Genomic DNA, 19244 nt, shown 5'->3' with positions numbered 1-19244 from the left:
AAGAAAAGAATGGTGAGTTTCTTATTCTTCTTCCAAAAATAACGACTTCTGACTTCCACACCGTACAACCAATCATGTTGAAATTTTAAACACTTATTCCACATCAATCAATGCAGCGGTTCAAGAGATAGGTTTTTTAAAAATTCGTTCAATTACTTATTGCTGCCAAACCATGTGACTCATCACAAATTCCCAAAAAAACATTTGAGCTTCCATACATGAGCAGCATATTTGTAAAGTTTCCCCTTGACATCTTAAAAAATGAGGGAGGAGATAGGTTTTGAAGTTTATGCTTCAAAATATCACAACTCCAAAACCATGTGACCTATGATGTCATGGTCAAGGAACGTTTTGTTCATCATGTGTATGCGGTCATGCATGCAAAGTATGGGATCGATCTGTTCAGTCGTTTCGGAGAAAAAGGGTTTTTAATGTTTTTCATGAAAAACAATATGGTGGCTGAACCATGTGACCTATGATGTCAAAATTATTTTGTTTGATTATTATATATTTTTTTAACTGAGGTCATGCACAAAAATATATATGGTTACGTTTGTGCGGGTAGGGATGACATAACGTAGTGGAAATAGGAATGTATAGTTTAGCATGGACCGTGTGACGCAAAGAAGATCATCGATGTACATAAGTAGGGAATCTGTGGAGAATAAGATCGTAAATATATTGTTGCGGATCTCAAATTACGGCACTCCCCTTACCGAGGGGGGTTTAATCTCCTCGTCTATTAAGCTGGCTTGAGGAAATAAAAGGACATAGGGCAACCTTATACAGTCTTATATAACACGCCCAGGACAGTACAAACACACTTACACGAATGGGGTGGTGGTGGTGGGAAGGAGGAGAAGGGTCCAAGCAGATGGTTCCAAGCTCCGGGTCCACCGCGAAGAATGGCAGGCAGCTTCGCGTGTCGCTGGCGCGCGACCGGACCTTATAATTATGCGAGGGACTGGGATGCCGCCTACATCATCTTTGTGCCAACTCTCTCTCCCAACGTTCGTCTCAGAGGGTACCCTCGCGCAGGTCGCTCCAACAACGTGACAATCAATCGAGCGCTCCCCACGCAGTTCGTTCACAATCAGCATCCCCGGCGCAGTCCGTCACGATCAGCATCCCCCGGCGCAGTGCATAATCAATGGCCTTCCCTCGCGCAGTTCGTACACAATTGATGGCTCCTGCGCAGTACCGTCAAAGGGCTTCGCGCTCGCGCTTATATGATCGCGCGTTGGAATCAAGCCGCCTTCATAGGGCTACGCCCATTAACGAGCTCACCTCAGCCCTGGTTGGTCAGCGAGGGCTCACTGGCTCCATTCTCGACGGCTCGTGGGCGAGGCCACACCTCTTCCCGTGGCTCCGCCCCTTCTTTCCTCGAGCCGACCACATGTTCAATGGAGTTTGGAGCGAGCGCTAAGGCAGCGACGACGGCACAATGCAGCGAACGCTGCTAATAAGATTATGTGACAGCATTGGGAAGGACAAGCCCCGCCTGTAGGTGCTACTGGCACTTGGAGAGAGAGAGAGATCGGGGGTAATTGAAGGGGCCTCGGTTATTTGATTAATGCAACGCAGATTCAACTATTGGAAACAGATCCTTACCTGAAACACATACTAATGAGATAACTAAAGAAGAAGCCGATGGTGTCCTACGTGTTGCAATATGACCTAACTATGGTGCGACCTTTGACCTTTACACCAAAAATGGGAGTATTTACAGGGGATTATTTATGAGGGAATATTACAAATATTTACAAAGTGGAGGTTTCTAAAAACCACAACAATATATATATATATATATATATATATATATATATATACATACATACGAGCAAAGGTACCGTTGCCCGGGTTCCAAATATGTAGAAAGTAAATGACTTGACTTATAGCAAGTTGTTATGTAGTTCATGTTGTATGAAATTATATGTACATAACATAAGAACTTGCTATAAGATAAGTCATTTAAGTTAGAAAAGAGTGAGTGAGTTGGTGCTGTAGGTCCAAGTTCAATCCATTTATGGACTATATTTCAGAACGGGCCACATTTGGTGGTCTTCACAAATTTTTGCACGCTGCTGTGATTGGAACGCGGATCATCTGCGTGGCAAGCAAGCACATGATCCACTGGGCCACCAGCGCTGCCTAGGTAAAATATTAACAGACTTGTGTTTTAGTCAGCAAGAGCTCTGGGGTGGACAACATTTCTTGTTCTGCCGTTTGGTGCTCTGATGAAAAGATGTGTGCTTGCCCCAACACGTGAGCATGCAACGTAGAGTTGACCATGAGAGAAAGATGGACTTGTCAGTTCAACTCCAGCAACCTTGAGAGACTGTCCCTGAGACTTGTTGATGGTCATAACAAATGATAGTCTCACTGGAAACTGAAGGTGCTTGAACTGAAATGGCATATCTGCTGGGATGATGGGAATCCGTGGAATAAAAACATCCTCTCCCTTGGCACAACCAGTCATAATGGTGGCTTCGATCACATGGGGCATAAGAGTTTTGACAGCGAGTCTTGTACCGTTACAGAGTTTTTGTGCATCCAAATTTCGTAGCAACATAATGGGGGCTCCGACTTTCAGTTGCAGATTGTGAGGTGGAAAGCCAGTGAGCTGAAGAGAGTTTAGAAACTCTGTTGGATAGTTGACAGCATCGTCAAGATCAACTACAGTGTCAACTGACTTGTACCATGTGGATTGGTCTGGTAGCTGTTGAATGATGGTGGCATTAATATCCTGCACAATGTCATTTTTGGGAGCAAGGATGGCACGTTCACAAAGCCACTGATGGTTTTTATAATTCTGTGAGAGGCTCGGATAAACCTTTTCTAGCATTTCTTCAGATGTGTTGATGATTGTTCCACAATTTGGGGGTATTGTGACATCTCCAGTCTCAGTGTCTACTGGTATAGGACCATTTTCAATGACCATTGCCCAGTTGAAGCAAAACCTTTGGAAACTGGCCTTCCACTGGCAAGGCCTACTCGTCCTCCTCGACCTTGGCCTTGTCCTCGTCCCCTTCGCTCCTGCCTGACATGGCTCTAAGGTACTCCGCTGCAAGGCTACTTCTGCTCAACACTTACTCCACCCCATCATGCATCTCTGCAATCAAATACCACGGACTCCTGCGACGACCCAGATATATTCATAGAGGCTCTGGTCGTAAGTTTGTTTACTTACAAACAGGTCACTTCATTCCCGTACTCTGGTCGGCTCAGTGCACTCCCACTCATCGTCCCAGCGCACCTGGTCACAGCAACGCACACGATCGCACCTCCTGTCTGCAAACCCTGGCTAAATCACCTGAGTTCATCCCCACCGTACAAACAAACATGAAGCTCACTCTGTTCAATACCCGGTCCCTCAACAACAAAAGCCTCATCCTGAACGACTACATTCTGGATAATAAACTGGACTTTCTCTGTCTCACTGAAACCTGGCAACAACCTCTGGACTACTTCTCACTCAACCTCACAACACCCAATGGATATTCATACATCAATAAACCACGCTCGGAGGGCCGAGGTGGTGGAATTGCCATAATACACCGACAGGACATCAAGACCAGCCTCATCTCCATCTCATCTGCTCCATCATTTGAACACCTGGCTTTTAAACTCTCTGGTCACACGCAGTCAGTCATGGCTGTCGTCTACCATCCTCCCAAACCACACCCATCATTCCTGTCTGACTTCTCCTACTTTCTGACCCAGCTCTGTTCCCTCTCCCCCTCAATCCTCCTCCTCGGTGATTTCAATATCCACATGGACTCCACTGACTCCACAATAACCACTGACTTCACTGATTTACTCACCTGCTTTAACCTCACTCAACATGTCAACTTTCCTACCCAGAACTGTGGGCACATTCTGGATCTTGTCTGCTCTACTGGATTAATTTTGCACCATCTCTCTGGCTCCGACCTCACCCTCTCTGACCACTTAGCCATCAATATGACCATCAACGTCCCCACCCCAGCACCAAGGCATTATCGCACTATCAACTTCCGTAAGCTAAACGCTCTTTCACCGACCTCATTCTCATCTACCCTCTCTGAAAAAATGTCCACTTCTCCCTTCGTTGACCTCCACACCCCTTCTGACCTCACTGACTACTACAACCACACTCTCTCCTCCTGCCTTGACCAGCTTGCGCCTATAAAAACCAAAACAGTTTCTTTCACCCATTCTGCTCCCTGGTTTACCCCTGAACTCCGCCTGATGAAAACTCGTGCTCGCCAACTTGAAAGACTCCGCAATAAAACAGGTCTCACAATTCACTTCCAAGCCTACAAGGACCACCTACAGCACTACAAAGATGCCCTCTCCCATGCCCGCTCCGCCTACTACTCTAAAATTATCCACTCTGGCTCTGGAAACCCAAAAGCACTCTTCTCTACAATAAACAAACTCCTCAGCCCCCTGAACACCACCACCCAGTCATTCACAGTAGAAAACTGCATCTCCTTCCTTTCATTCTTCCAAAGCAAAATTGACAACATCTACAACAGCTTAACCACCACCGCACCCACTCCCCCTCAAACCACCTGCCCCCCCTTATCCTGCCAACCCCTGTCTCAGTTCTCCCCAGTCTCCCCTACTGACCTCTCTGAACTCCTCATAGGAATGAAAACTGCCACCTGCACTCTTGACGCAATCCCCTCCAGCTTTGTCAAGGCCTCCCTTCCTGCTCTCTCTCCACTTATCACTGCAACAATAAACTCCTCCCTGTCTACAGGCATCGTCCCACCATCCCTCAAAATTGCTGCTGTTACCCCCATTCTGAAAAAACCTGGACTAAACCCTGACACCTTAAACAACTTCAGACCCATCTCCAACCTACCCTTTCTGTCAAAAGTTTTGGAACGCACTGTAGCCACTCAACTCAAACATCACCTCTCTGCCAATAACCTGTATGAAACATTCCAATCCGGATTCCGCTCCAACCACAGTACTGAAACTGCTCTCCTCAAAATCACCAACGACCTTCTCCTCTCCTCTGACACCGGCAACCTCAACATTCTCATCCTCCTCGACCTCAGTGCCGCCTTTGACACCATCAATCACACCATCCTCATCACCCGACTTGAAACCACCTTTAACATTACCGGCACTGCCCTCTCTTGGATCAAATCATACCTCTCTGACAGACGCCAGTTCATCTCCACCAATAACTGCAAATCCCCCACTGCTCCCCTCCCCCAAGGTGTCCCCCAAGGTTCAGTTATTGGCCCCCTCCTCTTCATCCTGTACCTGTCCCCCCTTGGTCACTTAATCCGCCGTCATGGTCTCCAATTCCACTGCTTCGCCGATGACATCCAGCTTTTCATCTCCACCAAGTCCATCTCCACCGCCACCCACTCTATCCTGACAAACTGCATCACTGAAATAAAATCCTGGCTTCAAATCAACTTCCTCAAACTTAGCTGTGATAAATCTGAAATAATCATCATTGGCCCAAAAACGCTCACCAAATCCACCCATAACTTTGCCCTCAACATCGACGGTTTCCCAGTATCCGCCTCCCCTCACATCCGGAATCTTGGCATCATCTTTGACCAAACCCTCTCCTTCGACAAATACACTAAACAGATCACAAAGACAGCCTTCTTTCACCTGAAAAACATCGCCCGTCTCCATCCATCCCTCTCCTCCACGGCTGCAGAAACCCTCATCCACGCCTTCATCACCTCCCGCCTGGACTACTGCAACAGCCTCCTCTATGGTTCACCCTCAATAATCACCAATAAACTCCAATACATTCAGAACTCCGCTGCCCGTCTACTCACCCATTCCCGGACCCATGACCACATCACCCCCGTCCTTTATAAGCTTCACTGGCTCCCCATCCCCCAGAGAATCCAGTACAAAATCCACCTCTTGACCTACAAAGCCCTCCATAACCTGGCCCCATCCTCCCTAACTGACCGTCCCTCCAGACACACTCCCACCCGCAACCTCCGCTCTGCTGGACCAACCTCCTGACACCCCCCCCCCCCATCCGGACCAAATTCAGATCCTGGGGGGACAGGGCCTTCTCCATCGCTGCTCCCACCCTCTGGAACTCACTACCTCACACCATCAGAGACTCCTCCTCACTCACCACGTTCAAAACATCACTCAAGACCTACCTGTTCAACACTGCATTCAACATTTAACCCACAGCATTTAACTCCTGACTGTCTCTTCTCCTTCTCCTTCCTTTTGCTTTGATTATTTACCTATTGATTTTTGTCTTTTTGCACTTGTTTTTTGTACTCTGTCAAAGCGCCTTTGGGCTTCTTGAAAAGCGCTATATAAAATAAATGTATTATTATTATTATTATTATTTGGCATATTTTTTTACAGCCAGACATTTTGCTTTCCCCGTGAGGCCGTATGGCCTTGGCTGCTTGACAGGGGTCACCGATGACACTCAGGGGAAGTCGTACCTCGAAGGTATATGCCAAGGTTGTGCATCTACCTGGTCGCTTTCTCCTCACCGATTTTCTTCATAACTTACTGTCACTTGAGAGGTATCCACAACCAATCCTCCACCCATGTTGTCTGCAGGGATGGCGAGGCATCACTGTATGAATATGAAACTGGGCATATCATAAGTGCATTATTGTAGGCCATGAGCTGCATCGCATGCTCACGAGATCTCACACGATCCTGTTCGAGTCGGAAGGGCACATGGAAATTTATAAAACACGGAAGCAAACACAAACATTGATCAGGAACATATATGGCATCACATTATATCTCTACCTCAGAGTGTCGATCAATTTAAACATTTAGTTTCAGAATGAAAATCAACTTAAAGATATAAACATGGAGCAGGGACATAGCATCACATTACATCTCTTCTTATTCAGAATGAAAGTCAAATCAAACATTAAGGTTGTCTGGAGGTTTTACAACAAGGCCTGAGCGAGTAGTCCAAGGCTGTAGGAAACAGGCTCGTGGAGCTGTTCATCGAAAACAACAGTGGGGGATATGGGGGAAACTTTGTGATCATCATTGGTGGCTGGAGAGAGGGAGGAAGCATCGTTGGGCGCTCATCATAGCTCCAATCTCTGGCTCGCACACATCTCCAGTGTGATTGGCCATCACAGCTTGCTTGAAGATTGGTTGCCTGCTCTGAGAACGTATGACCGAGGAGACTCGTGTTTTGTACGATCTCACCAGGAACAGCCATTTGCTAGTTCCTGGCAGTGGTTCTATGCGGACCTGCTGACCCTGAACTAAAGGTGGCCACTCTCTCACTACCTGCTCATGATGGAACTTCTGCTTGATCTTCATGTCAAAATGTCATTTAACATCATGAAAGCTAGAAGATTTTGGTGCAAGTAAACTGCACTTTGCAGGCAGATTAATACCTGGTCTTACACCCGTCAACAACTGTGCAGGGGACAAGTGTAGTCCTTCTAGGGGAGTGGTGCGGTAGTGTGACAAAGCCAGATGTTTGTCCTCCAGACACCGACATGGAGGCGTCACTCCTAAGACCCATATCATCCGTTGCACGGCTTCTCATATCGTTCAGCTCACTTACCTCCACAAATTTGGATAAAAATCAACAACTAAAATGTACAGGTTTGACTCAAACTCGAATAGGTCCATGGCTACCTGGTTGAAGGGTAAATCTGGAATCTGTCAGTATTAGCGCTTCCAGAGGAAGCTTATTTGGATGATCTGCACAAGCAGTGTTGTTGTTTTTTACCGCATCTGTGATCTGCTGGTGCATTGTTGGTCAATGCAGCACTTCCAGAGCCCTCTCTTTCCACTTTACAATACCAAGGTGAGAGCTGTGCATGATGGAGAACATGCGCTGATGGAGACTCGGTGGCACGAGTATTTGCATACCTTTACAGATAATTCTATCGGAGACACCTCACTCAGACTTTTGAGTCTCAGTATTGTCTCAATGGAATGGGCACTTCACTCAGAGAGCAAGGCCATCCAGTGTGGATCATGCACAACAGGTGTCGCAATTACAGTTGGGTCTGTTCCTGCAGCTGGGCATACATCTCCTTGATGGAGACTTTTGCCAGGGAAGTGGACATTGCATGTGAGAGGAAGCAGTATTAGGATGAAGAAGAGGCTGCTGCCAGGGAACTCAGTTGAGCAACTCAGGCCCAGGTTCTCAGCAGTCTCCCAAATATTGCGTTCTCCTGAATCAAGTTGACCAGCTCACATGCAGCTATTACAGACCTCCCATTGAAATCCAGGGAAAGATCTGTGGAGGAAACCGGCTGAATGATATAGTTAGAGTATGTTCTCATGGTTATGTTAGACTTGTGAAGTTCAGTGTTAATTGGTAGTCTTTGAAAGTCCCTGAGCGTGAGTACATTACACCTTGCACCTGTATCAATACGGAAGGTAATGGTCGCAATGCCACTGACACGGACAGTCTGACAATTTGGCACCTGCCAGAGTGCCAGATGTTGTCAACCTTGTATATCTGAAGATCCTCTGAATTGTTTTCCCATAGATGTTCCCTGCTGCGTAACTACATCATCAATTAGGTTTGATTTACCCAGTCGCTGTCGCCTGCGGCACACGAACATCCAATGGTTCGGGTATTTGCAATAGGAATAGGAGCCCACTACAGGACATTCTCCTTGGTTTCGCAAATGCTGCTCATCCTTGCCACATCTACAGCATGTTTTGAATTCCTGTGGCTGTGATGAGGCACGGGGTTTGGGATGTGACTTCCTTTGCGCTGAAATGGCTGACACTCCAGGTTGGTAGTTACCTTCATCCGCAGGATGTGAATTTGCTTGCGAGACAACTCAAACTGTTTTCCAATCTCCAGGGCCTTTGCTCTTGACAATCCCTCACCTTGGCCCAGTAACGTTTCCTGCATCCTGAATCTGTTGTTGAAGACTGACTACAAAGACTTTTGGGGAGCTTTGGACTGTAAATATGACCTCCCAAGTCTTCACACAATCATGTGAACTCTTCTTCCTACAGTGTGTCAAGAAACTGGGACAAAGCTTGCCAGGATGATTGATGCTGCTACTTCCATTGCCCTCACAACAGACATCTGCACATCTTGTCAATCTCAGGCATATATGACTATCACCACCCACTTCCTTGAGTGATTACAACGTGCATGCTCTTGTTCTTCTGGCTACAGCTAGGAACACCTCTGGCTACAGCTTCCCCTTCGCTCCCACCTTTTGTTCTTATGTGTGTTGTACCGTCCGCCAAACAGTGATGACTCTTTCGACGTCTCACCGTCTGATACCATGGACCAACTTCCATCTACTCATCCCAACTCTCTCTTCCTCAAATGTGGTGATTTCAATTGTCGCCATGCCAGCTGGCTGGGTATGGGTACCTCTCTCACCAGCCATGATGCCTCAGCAAAGGACTTCTGCGACTCACTGGGACTGACACAATCTGTCAATTTCCCGACTCGGATCTCAGTCAACGAAGCATCTTCTCTTCTAGAGTTGGTTATGACAAACTTCCCTGCAAATGTCAGCTGCTCTTCTTCTGCTCCAATCGGTTCATCTGACCATATGCTTGTTAAAGTGGACATCTCTCTGGCCATTGTCAGAGAGCCTCCTCAGCATCGACGAATCTGGAAATTCACTCAGGCCAACTGGAACGGTCTTCAAGCAGCCATCAATCATCTGGACAGGTCTCCCATCTCTACTGCCTCTGCCATCAACTCATCCTGGGAATTCTTCAAAGTAAATTGTTCCCTCTCATGCACAGATTTATCCCATCTCCTCTAGTTGTCATACTCTTCCTCCCATCCATGGTACAAGGAATCTTTTGGCGAGGCAGTTGCCCTGGAACAACTTGCCTTCGCCTACTGGAAGGCAAATCCAACGGAAGGCAATCTCATTTCCTTTAACAAAGCCCGGAACAAGTGTGTGTCTACCCCCAGGAGAGCCAGGAAACAATATCTCTCCACTCTCAAACCTGTCTCCCTCTTCCAAATCGTGGTGGCGTCTGGTCAAATCTGTTTCTGGTGTTTGTTCTCCCTCCATCCCCTTCCTTACCTCAAACGGCTACATAGCTAACACTGCATGTGAAAAAGCTGAATGCCTCCACTCTGTTTGCCTTAAAATATTGTGTCCCAAATCCGTCTCTCTCTGTACCCAAAGTACTGAGTCGTACCCAGCTGCTCCTGGACTCTGTGTCCTCCTCTCCTGACAAGGTGGAAAAGTTTGTCAATACTCGACTCCGGTTCTGCAACTGGACCAGACGGCATCAGCCCACGGCTCCTAAAATCCTTCTCTGCCGCTCTTTCACACTATCTCTGTTGTCTTCACCCTCTCTTTTGCTCAAGGTCGCCTGCCATCAGCATGCAAATCAGCCAACATTACTGCTTTCCACAAAAAGGTGCAAAAACAGATCCTTGCAACTACAGACCATTCAGCCTGCTCCCAATTATCAGCAAAGTCATGGAATCCATCATCGCTTCGGATATCAACTCCACTCTCTGCCGCTCCATACCTCATCCCTCAGATCGGGAGTCTGCAGCCTCCTCACTCTCTGCAGACCTGGACAAAATCACAGACTGGTCAAACAAGTGGAACATGTCTTTCAATCCTGACAAATCTTACACTCACTGTCACTGTCTGGACAACCCTCCCATCTACTTTCTCAACAATGCTCTCCAAGGTCTGTCAGTCAAGCTCTTGGGTCTCAGTATCTGCCGTGATCTTTCCTGGGAAAACCACATTTCCAAGCTGGCCTGCAAAGCCAGTCGCCGACTGAGCATCCTCCGTCGAGCGAAGTCCTTCCTTCGAAGAGGTTGACAAGATAATGACCACAAAATATAAACTTTCCAGTGACGTTTTATTCGGAAAAGGCATTTTGTATTACAATACAAAACGATACCCAAAACTCCGTGAAGGCCAAGAGCTAAGTGCAAATAAGCATCCACAATATTTAAAATGTCAGGTACGTATACAACATTTAAGTTCAAGTCCACATAATAGGATAGAATAAAGCAATGCAAGGGACATCGTAAGAATGCAGTGGATGAAGTGCGTAGGGGGGGGGGGGGGGTGGTCAATTAGGGGACACAATCCTAAGAAGGCAGTTTTGACCACAACCATCTAGTACACATCATTGAAGAATGGGCATGAGACAGAATAAAGGATCCTCCAACCACCAAGACCAAGGCAGATGTGACATAGACTACAGTCGCTGCAATCGAGTGTCTTCTGGGTTTGTTTTGTCTGGTTTGTCTTCTGGTTTGTCTTCTGTTTGTCTTCTTCTGGAACATTTACCTGCCCTTCTTTTACCTGTCAATGAAGTTACATTCATAATAAAACATTTAATTCCGAGTCCCACGGACCGACGAGGAGAAAGTAACCATCTTGACTTCACATTATCCATGTCTCAGAGAGCTGTGAACAGTCCAACAGTTGAACATAAACAAGATTCTTCCTCTTCAAGTTCCTGATTATGAAACACATATAGTTCGGCTGTTTCATTACTGACATTCCTCTTTAAATTATAAATAAATATTTCCGCAAATTCAACTCAAAGGGAATATTTTGTGACTTCAATTCGTGTCATTGTGAAATTTCCCATCCTCTCGGTACGTAATTAATCGACAAGGTTAACTTCTTCCATTCCCGAAACAACACTGAAGAGCTGAATAAATTCATCATCATATATTATATCTTGTGAACTATAAGGTCGGAAGTATCAATACCTGAACCCGTTTACAATAAGGGAATTCTTATCAACATTCCCAACTCGCTTCAAACTTTTCTCCACTTCATTTCACCCTTGACAGTTTATCCGTAAAACGAGAAACTCGATACAAGCGCCGAACAAATGATAATCAGTTTAAACGCCACAACATCCGCGTCCCGTCCAGCTCGGAGCCGCAGGGAGCGGCACACGTCGGGTGTGGGGGGTTAGGGGTGGAGGGGCGATGGTGAAGGATTGGGGAAGTTAGAGGTAGAAGTGGGGGGTGGTGAGAGGTTAGAGCAGAGGGGATGGTGAGAGGTAAGAGCAGAGGGGATGGTGATAGGTTAGAGCAGAGGGGATGGTGAGAGGTTAGAGCAGAGGGGATGGTGAGAGGTTAGAGCAGAGGGAATGGTGAGAGGTTAGGGTGGAGGGGATGGTGAAGGATTGGGGGAGCTAGGGTATCTGATTTCTGATAGGGGGAGCTAGAGGTAGCAGGGGGAGGGGGAGGGGGAGGGGTGGTGAGAGGATAGGGCAGAGGGGATGGTGAGAAGTTAGGGCAGTGGGAATCGTGAGGGGTTAGGGCAGAGGGGATGGTGAGAGGTTAGAGCAGAGGGGATGGTGAGAGGTTAGAGCAGAGGGAATGGTGAGAGGTTAGAGCAGAGGGAATGGTGAGAGGTTAGGGTGGAGGGGATGGTGAAGGATTGGGGGAGCTAGAGGTAGCAGGGGGAGGGGGAGGGGTGGTGAGAGGATAGGGCAGAGGGGATGGTGAGAGGTTAGGGCAGTGGGAATCGTGAGGGGTTAGGGCAGAGGGGATGGTGAGAGGATAGGGCAGAGGGGATGGTGAGAGGATAGGGCAGAGGGGATGGTGAGAGGATAGGGCAGAGGGGATGGTGAGAGGATAGGGCAGAGGGGATGGTGAGAGGATAGGGCAGAGGGGATGGTGAGAGGATAGGGCAGAGGGGATGGTGAGAGGATAGGGCAGAGGGGATGGTGAGAGGTTAGGGCAGTGGGAATCGTGAGGGGTTATGGCAGAGGGGATGGTGAGAGGTTAGGGCAGTGGGAATCGTGAGGGGTTAGGGCAGAGGGGATGGTGAGAGGTTAGGGCAGAGTGGATGGTGGGAGGTTAGGGCAGAGTGGATGGTGAGAGGTTAGGGCAGATCAGATGAAATCAGATACCCTCTCCTCTGGCGAGAAGAAAAAGTATTGAACAAAAAAAAAGATAACGCAATCAGGGAAGATATTTGAGGATTTTCACTTTTTTTTTTTTTTTTCCACAGACATTTCAAAGAGAATAAAGAAGACCTTGTAATAAAAAAAATACAAATAATCCGGTTATATCCACCTTTATTTTTTTTGCAGCGATTCAAAGAGAATAAAGATCAACTCGTAATAAAAATATCAAAGCAAATAATCCGGTTAAATACACAAAAATCGTCACAATGCCACTCAAAAATTCAAAATAAAAACAAAACAATTCACCACCTGCACAAGGTTTGTTCAACACCTGCACATTCATCACCTGCACAAGATGTAAACGCAGCAACCCTTGCAAGAGGGTTGACTACTCTTTAGAAACTCATCAATTGGCTTCTCAACATAATGTTTTGCATATTTAATGTGGAGAAATGTGCAAAACCCTGAAAAAAGATAAGGTGGAAGAACTCTCACTGGTGATAAATGTTTTTGTGCGTAAATAAACCCGATCGCTGACGAAAAACTTTGAACAAAGAACACTTTGTTTGTTTAGGTGTACAAGTTGTTGATCTCTGATTGTGGCCAGTTCATAAATACACAACAATACAGCAAAACCGGTACTGCACATTGGTTTATAGTTTTGATTTTTTTCATTGGAGAGCGATGACTTCAGAATTAGTCGAACACTCCGTAGGTACTCTTTGCTTCTCCCGTTGGTTATCATCTCCATATGCATGTGTCATGGCTTCCCTAATCCCTTCGGTTCTGGAATAAGCACCTCAACTCAGACACTGTGCAAGAGATTTATTGAGGGATAAGGATAACATGCATGGTAGATATATGGGCGCACATGCTAGTAGCACCTTTTGGTCCTCACACAGCCAGCAACCAACAATATCTCAAGGAATCACAATTTGTATTCTGCTTCAAATAATTTTCTTCAAAGGACAAGGAACTCAAAACATTTCCCCAGTTTCACAGATTGTAGCAAGGAGAAAGGCTCGGCAGGCGGGGAGCTGCTCATGAGAAAAGAATGTTGATGCAAGGTCAAACAAAGATTTTGTCAACAGCTTCCCAAAACCAGACAGTCAGACACGAGGGAGGCAAATGGGTCATATTGCCCCCAATTAGCCTGAGATTCGAATGAAATCCCTTACACATGTTTCAGAAGGTGCAACCCAGGTCTCAAAGTATCCACCTTCGTGTGTGTGTGAGTTGTGTTTGTGTGAATGTGTGCGTGTCCATATATGCATGTATAGGTGTGTATGTTTGTGTTGTTGGCTGCTATCTCCACATGTGGGTGAGTTGCTCCTGTGCGGTGTCTTCTCCCCCGTGTGAATGAGTTTGTGTTTATTTAAATTTGATCACTGATTAAAAACCTTCAGAACACACAGAACATTTGAATGGTTTGTCCCCAATATGAATGTGTCTATGTTCATTTGAGGCTAATGGACGACTAAAAACCTCAAAACACACGGAACACTTGGGAACACTTGTGCGGCTTCTCCCCCGTGTGAATTAGTTTGTGTGTATTTAAATTTGATGATTGATGAAAAACCTTTGAACACACAGAACACTTGTACGGTTTCTCACCCGTGTGAATTAGTTTGTGTCGATTTAAATTTGATGATTGATGAAAAACCTTTGAACACACAGAACAATTGTACGGTTTCTCCCCCGTGTGAATTAGTTTGTGTCGATTTAAATTTGATGATTGATGAAAAACCTTTGAACACACAGAACACTTGTATGGTTTCTCTCCCGTGTGAATTAGTTTGTGTCTATTTAAGTTTGATGATTGACGAAAAACCTTTGAACACACAGAACACTTGTACGGTTTCTCCCCCGTGTGAATTAGTTTGTGTCGATTTAAATTTGATGATTGATGAAAAACCTTTGAACACACAGAACAATTGTACGGTTTCTCTCCCGTGTGAATTAGTTTGTGTCTATTTAAGTTTGATGATTGACGAAAAACCTTTGAACACACAGAACACTTGTACGGTTTCTCTCCCGTGTGAATTAGTTTGTGTCTCTTTAAGCTCGATGAAAGACGAAAATCTTCAGAACACACAGCACACTTGTATGGCTTCCCCCCAATGTGAATGTGTCTGTGTTTATTTAAGGCTAATGGACGACTAAAAACCTTTGAACACACAGAACACTTGTACGGCTTCTCTCCCATGTGAATTAGTTTGTGTCTATTTAAGCTTGATGAATGACGAAAATCTTCAGAACACACAGCACACTTGTATGGCTGCTCCCCCGTGTGAATTAGTTTGTGCATATTTAAGCTTGATGAATGACGAAAATTTTCAGAACACACAGCACACTTGTATGGCTTCTCCCCCGTGTGAATTAGGTTGTGTCTATTTAAGCTTGATGAACGACGAAAATCTTCAGAACACACAGAACATTTGAATGATTTGTCCCCAATGTGAATGTGTCTATGTTGATTTAAGGCTAATGGATGACTAAAAACCTTTGAACACACAGAACACTTGTACGGCTTCTCCCCCGTGTGCATTCGTTTATGTATATTTAAATTTGATAACTGATTAAAAACCTTTGAACACACATAACACCTGTACAACTTCCCCCGTTGGTTGTTATCTTCATTCGCGGGTTTCAGCAGGTGCAACGCAGTCCTCCCACAACTTGATGTGTCCATCTCCATTTGATCCTTTTGACTTGCTGCTGATAACCACAAAATCCTTACAACGCTTGTGCTGATTCTTCACAAATTTTGTCTCAATGTGGACGAGTGTGCAAAATACTCAGGACACAATGAGCATGTGTTCAACTTCTTCCCATTTTGTCCTTTGTGATGTTGAAATAAAGCTGAATAAGAAATAAAGGAAAAACAGCAGAGAGAGAGAGAGAGAGGGGGAGAGAGAGAGAGAGGAGAGGAGAGGAGAAGGGAGAGAGAGAGAAAGAGAGAGAGAGAGAGTGAGAGAGAGAGAGAGAGAAAGAGAGAGAGAAAGAGAGAGAGAGAGAGAGAGAGAGAGAGTGGGAGAGTGAGAGAGAGAGAGAGAGAGAGAGAGAGAGAGAGAGAGAGAGAGAGAGAGAGAGAGAGAGCAGACAATTAGCATATTAAAAATCAATTACAAAAACCCTTTTTAATGAGCGATCATTCAAATTTCACCACCTCCCTACACCATAACAATGATGCGTTACACGTCGTGAATAACTTTTGAAAAATATATTCCATTCATGAAACCTCAGTGGAGTTGATTATTTCCCTGGGGATGATTAAAGGGCATTTCCCAATCAATTTCAGATTCCCAAACAGAGGCACCAAGACTTGCTCATAGAGCTTGAAGTTGTGGTCACGTAGTGTGCTTGATCGAGTCTTCATCGTGCCTAATTAGTCTGCGAATAAAGATAGGTCGAGGTGCTTGTCTCTTCACACCCTCTTCAACCTTTTGGAAGATTAGACACTCCGGAATAGTGCAGATATATATATATATATATAGATATAGATGTACATATCCTGAACGCTGTTATGCATTCCAGTGGGGCATTACATGACAGCTAAATATGACGGATATCAATCTATTCCAATTAAAATAAATACCTCAATACGACCATTAAACACAAGGAATGTTAATTTTCTGTGCTCAATTTTGAGAAAGAGATAATATTGGGTCTTTTAAAAACAGAAAGAGACAATATTGTCTTTTACGATATGTCGTTACTCGGGGGCAAAAGGTCAGAAACGTTCTCTTCTCTTCGCATCAGAGCTTGCAGGATCATTCGGCAGAATTTGCCAGGCACCACAAATAATTCATGTTGCACCCCAGCTTAAAGAATGGTTTTGCAAGTGCGCCACAAGATAATCTGTTGCAGGATTTAGATAAAAGCAAACAAAATGATACCGTGAAAGGTTGGATCCTGTCTTTACAGACTACTGAGCCCAATGAGGAAGGGTGCAGTATGCATCCTTCTGGTAGAATATGGAACTACCCAGACTCTTGCTGGAGCTGGCCGTCCGACCAAACTGAGCAACTGGGCAGGAAGGACCTTTATCAGGGAATGGGCGAAACCCCCAAATCCTGATGTGCAGAGCTGATAGAGAAATACCCAAGAAGACACAAACCTGTAATCGCTGCCAGTGGAGCTTCTACAAAGTATTGACGCAGGGGGTTGAATACCGTTACGTTTGTGGGGGTTGGTGACGAATTGCCATAATGGAGTTAGGATCGTATAGGTTTTAGTATGAAGCATGGACGCGAAGAAGAAGAACCTCAATCTCATAAGTAGGGAACCCGTCAGGTTAAGAGTGTTTGCATGTCGCCATAAGGGGCGGGGTTCTTGTGTTAACTAGACAGGGCCTACGATTAATTACCCCGTGTGGAATTGACCCTTGTGATTTTTCCCGTGTGTTTTTATTTTTTTTACATTCATTCAGCCGGCCGTGCAATGGGCTCCATTAGCCACAACACCGACAAGCCGACGGAACCCAGCACATTTGCCGATTGGGCTTAGCCCACGCCACAACCACCGAGGTAATCCCTCTCACTCTCCCCCTCTGTCTGGTGCTGGCGTCGTGACGGGCGGTCGCGTTTTTCGTGTGCACCGTGAAGGGAACATTCGGAGCTTTATTGAGCCTTTACCACGTTGGGGGAAGGGGGGGGGGGAGGTGTTGTTAGACTCGGTGCTTCTCGAAAACCAGAAAATAACGAAAACCAGGAAATTGTCTGAGCAGGTCAGACACAAGATTGTAGCCAAGCATGGACAATATCAAGGCTACAAGTCCATCTCTAGAGATCTTGATGTTCCTGTGTCAACCGTACACAATGTTATCAGGGATAGAGTGGCCAACCTCCCTGGACGTGACTGCAACAGAAAACCTGATCGAAGATTGCAGCGAAGGATTGCTTCAATGTTGGAGAAAGCACCTATATAAACTGCCAAACAGATTCAAACTGACCTTCAGACACAAGGTACGACAGTGTCAACTTGCACCATCCGTCACCAACTCAATGAAAGGAGACCCATGAAGACCCCACTGCTGCTGAGAGATAGACATAAGAAAGCCCGACTGGAGTTTGCCAAAACGAACCTGAACAAGCCGAAATCCTTCTGGGAGAATGTCATGTGGACAGATGAGATCAAATTAGAGGTTTCTGGTAAAGCACATCATCTCTATGTAAACAGAAAACAAAATGAAGCTTTCAAAGAAAACAACACCTTCCCTGCAGTCAAACATGGAGGAGGTTCAGTGATGTTTTGGGGTTGCTGTGCTGCCTCTGGCACTGGGTGCCTTGAATGTGTGCATGGCATCATGAAATCAGGAGATTACCAAGGCATTTTGGAGCACAATGTTCATCCCATTGTCAGAAAGCTGGGTCCCAACGAAGGTCATGGGTCTTGCAGCAGGACTATGCCCCCAAAAATACTTCAAACAGCACCCAGGAATGGTTCAAGACAAAACGCTGGACTGTTCTGAAGTGGCCAATGAGTCCAGATCTAAATCCCGTTGAACACCTGTGGGGAAATCTGAAAACAGCAGTTGGGAGAAGACACCCTTCAAATCTGGGAGAACTGGAGCAGTGTGCACAAGAATAGCGGGACAATCTGCCAGTAGAGAGGTGTAGGAAGTGCTTGACTGCAGTTATTTTGTCCAAAGGCTGTGCTAAAATTTCTATTTTCTGATTTAAAGTGACAGATTAAGTTCTGAATCTAAAACAAAGGTTCTGTAATATTAACAGTTAAATAAATAGTAGAGACCAAATAGTTTCGTCAATTTCAACATATTTTTCGAGAAAACTGTGAGTTATTTGAAAAAAAGTGCGAGGGTGCCAATATTTTTGAACACGAGTGGACCATTATATTCAAGAAAGAATATCGCACAGATCACTGACAAAGAAAGAGCAAGCAAAGGCCTATTATATTATTCATATGATAATCTGTGAAAAAAATGCCTCCATAAACTAAGAAAATAAAAGATAAAAGAAACACAGATGCCTTCCATGTTGATCGATGTCAAGGTATACATTCTTTGCCCAAAGTAACTGGCACTTACCACCATGGTGTGGAACTTTCTGGATGTCAAAGCAAACGCCTCACCAACTGCTCGCACCTATATGGTTTTCCCACCTGGAAAACGTGCAATTCACCAGATGATGCATCATGTCATGCAAAGCGTTAACCTAATGAAAATGTAACGGTTTAAAAAAAATTGGATTCTTTATGAAATGGCCTTCCTTTAAAATCTCATGCACAATCATACAGGTTATATGATCAAATATTAACATGCATTATCAAAACTGCATATTGTACGTACTTTACTTCGAATGACAAAGCAAATCTGTAATTGTGTTGAAAAAATAAACTGACATTACAACAAATCTTGCTTGATATCCATTACCAAGGAACCTCCTGGAAAT

The 19244-nt window shown here is 45.3% G+C and overlaps 2 protein-coding genes across 2 annotated transcripts in view; both read right to left on the bottom strand.

The window, feature by feature from the left end:
* LOC137424686 (zona pellucida sperm-binding protein 2) overlaps positions 1-19244 on the bottom strand; it is a 62454-nt gene that overhangs the window by 9226 nt on the left and 33984 nt on the right. The window lies entirely within an intron of this gene.
* Positions 14047-15529, bottom strand: LOC144891479 (uncharacterized). The gene has a single exon (XM_078775099.1). The coding sequence runs from the start codon at positions 15527-15529 to the stop codon at positions 14318-14320; it is 1212 nt and encodes a 403-aa protein (XP_078631225.1). The 3' UTR covers positions 14047-14317.

Source organism: Myxine glutinosa, chromosome 4 (assembly GCF_964187855.1).
Source record: "Myxine glutinosa chromosome 4, kmMyxGlut1.1, whole genome shotgun sequence".
Lineage (NCBI taxonomy): Eukaryota > Metazoa > Chordata > Myxini > Myxiniformes > Myxinidae > Myxine > Myxine glutinosa.
The sequence above is the reverse complement of the archived record's forward strand: the minus strand, read 5'-3'. Positions and strand labels throughout refer to the sequence as shown.

Bases quoted from the DNA above. Each gene is read 5' to 3' on its own strand.
- LOC144891479 (XM_078775099.1), bottom strand. From the start codon at position 15,529: ATGGAGATGGACACATCAAGTTGTGGGAGGACTGCGTTGCACCTGCTG.